The sequence below is a fragment of the Geospiza fortis genome, unplaced genomic scaffold, assembly GCF_000277835.1.
Source record: "Geospiza fortis unplaced genomic scaffold, GeoFor_1.0 scaffold4498, whole genome shotgun sequence".
NCBI classification, from domain to species: Eukaryota; Metazoa; Chordata; class Aves; order Passeriformes; family Thraupidae; genus Geospiza; species Geospiza fortis.
In genome coordinates, this window is record NW_005055001.1 from 11,396 (window position 1) to 13,179 (window position 1,784).

General features: G+C 49.4%; 1 protein-coding gene across 1 annotated transcript in view; it reads left to right on the forward strand.

Annotated features, from left to right (window-relative positions):
- The first annotated feature begins 1,198 nt into the window (after window positions 1-1,198).
- LOC102041942 (mothers against decapentaplegic homolog 4-like) overlaps window positions 1,199-1,784 on the forward strand; it is a 16,754-nt gene continuing 16,168 nt past the window's right edge. The window contains exon 1 of the mRNA XM_031065665.1: window positions 1,199-1,569. Coding sequence (XP_030921525.1) covers window positions 1,321-1,569 — 249 coding nt within the window. The 5' untranslated portion in view covers window positions 1,199-1,320. The remainder of the gene's footprint in view (window positions 1,570-1,784) is intronic.

Sequence of the window (1,784 nt, forward strand, 5' to 3'; positions counted from 1 at the left end):
CAAAAGAAGAAAGGCTGGAATATGGAGGGAAGGATTTTCACCGAAATATACCCAAGTGTGATGTATTCCAGTTAAAACTGTAGAAAATATCAAATAAGGAAGAATCCGTTTCCTCTTAAAATTGTGCTGGATTTGTCTACCAGCATTCGTTTTACAAGGAGGGGAGCCACTGTGTTCACATGTGTGATGCCATAACTTTCTAAATTAACATCACACTCTTATTTTTGTGCAACACATTTGTTTCCAATAAATGGCTGCCACTTCAGTGCCTCTGATAACATGGACAATTCCAGCGCAGTAACCAGTCTCTGGGTGGATGTGTTCCTCCTCAGATGAAGTGACGGGCTTGTTTTTGAGATCAGATATATTTTATTTACATGGTCGGGAATGAGGCGGTAGTTCTCAGAAAGGCTGGGGTTTTAAGCTGGCTCAGCAAACGCGGTAAAATCACTTCTGTGTGTTGGCTGGCCGTGCTTTAAGGAGGCCAGAGCCCGTGGAAATGCCGTGGTTGGTGATTACATGAAGCCTGAAGAGCCAGAGCAGCTCTGTGGCAGCGTCAGGCTCCTTCTCGGAGGACACACGTGGGAAGGGGTTTTCTGCGTGGCTCTGGGTGGAATGTGTTGACCCAGCAAAGACAAATGCTGGGGGTTCCATACGCAAAGGTGGTCCTGAGGCACCTGGCTGTGCACTGAGGGAAGGGGCAGGAGCAGCTCTTGCCAGCCCTTGTGGTCAGCAGGAGAAGCAGAGCTGGCGCGAGGCGGCTGAGCTGTGGGCAGGGCTGTGGAGGCAGGGGGAGAGGGGAGCCTGGCTGCCTCGGTGCTTCCCACTGCCCAGGGCTTGTTCCCATCAGCGCCCTGCACTCCCACCTGTGCTCCCACTGCCTTTCACCCTGCTGGGATGGAACCGGGAAATCACGGTGGCCTTCTCCTGATCCATCTGAGGAGCCCTGCCTTTCTGTATGCGCATAAACCTTTATTTAAATATCGTTACTAGGGGAGGGATAAATCCTACGTCTGGAACGGTGCAGGCCGCCCCTAGGCATGTTTTAGCTATCGTGGGACAAGTAACGCAGTTTTTTCATGTGCTTTTAATATCCTGCACTTAGCTTGAAAATAAAAGGAGAAAAAAAACCACAGTCTTCCTTAGAAACATGATCTGCGATTTGTTAAAAACAATTCTAATGTAGATATTTTTTCCTCCTAGGTTTTACCAAGAGACAGTACATCTAACAGTTAACTTGGATCATCTCTTGTTCATCAGCTTGAAAATCATAACAGCCCCCAAAACTGACATTTGATCTGAAAGAAAAAGCTGTGACAAATGGACAATATGTCTATTACTAACACACCAACAAGTAATGATGCTTGTCTGAGCATTGTTCACAGCTTGATGTGCCATCGACAAGGTGGAGAGAGTGAAACTTTTGCAAAACGTGCAATTGAAAGTTTAGTTAAAAAGCTAAAGGAGAAAAAAGATGAATTGGATTCTCTGATTACAGCTATAACCACAAACGGAGCTCACCCTAGCAAGTGTGTTACAATACAGAGGACGCTGGACGGGAGGCTGCAGGTTGGTACCAGTGCAACCCAGGCTGTGTGTTCCTGCTGGAGAGCTGCCAGCGGCTGCTGGGTGCTGAGGGACCGGGCCTGAGCCCTGCCCTGCCCAGCTCTGCTGGGGCTCTGCCTCCCTCCTCCTGCGCAGGGCCACGAGGCCTGTGTGCGTGGGTCACACGTCCTCTCCTCTCCTCTCCTCTCCTCTCCTCTCCTCTCCTCTCCTCTCCTCTC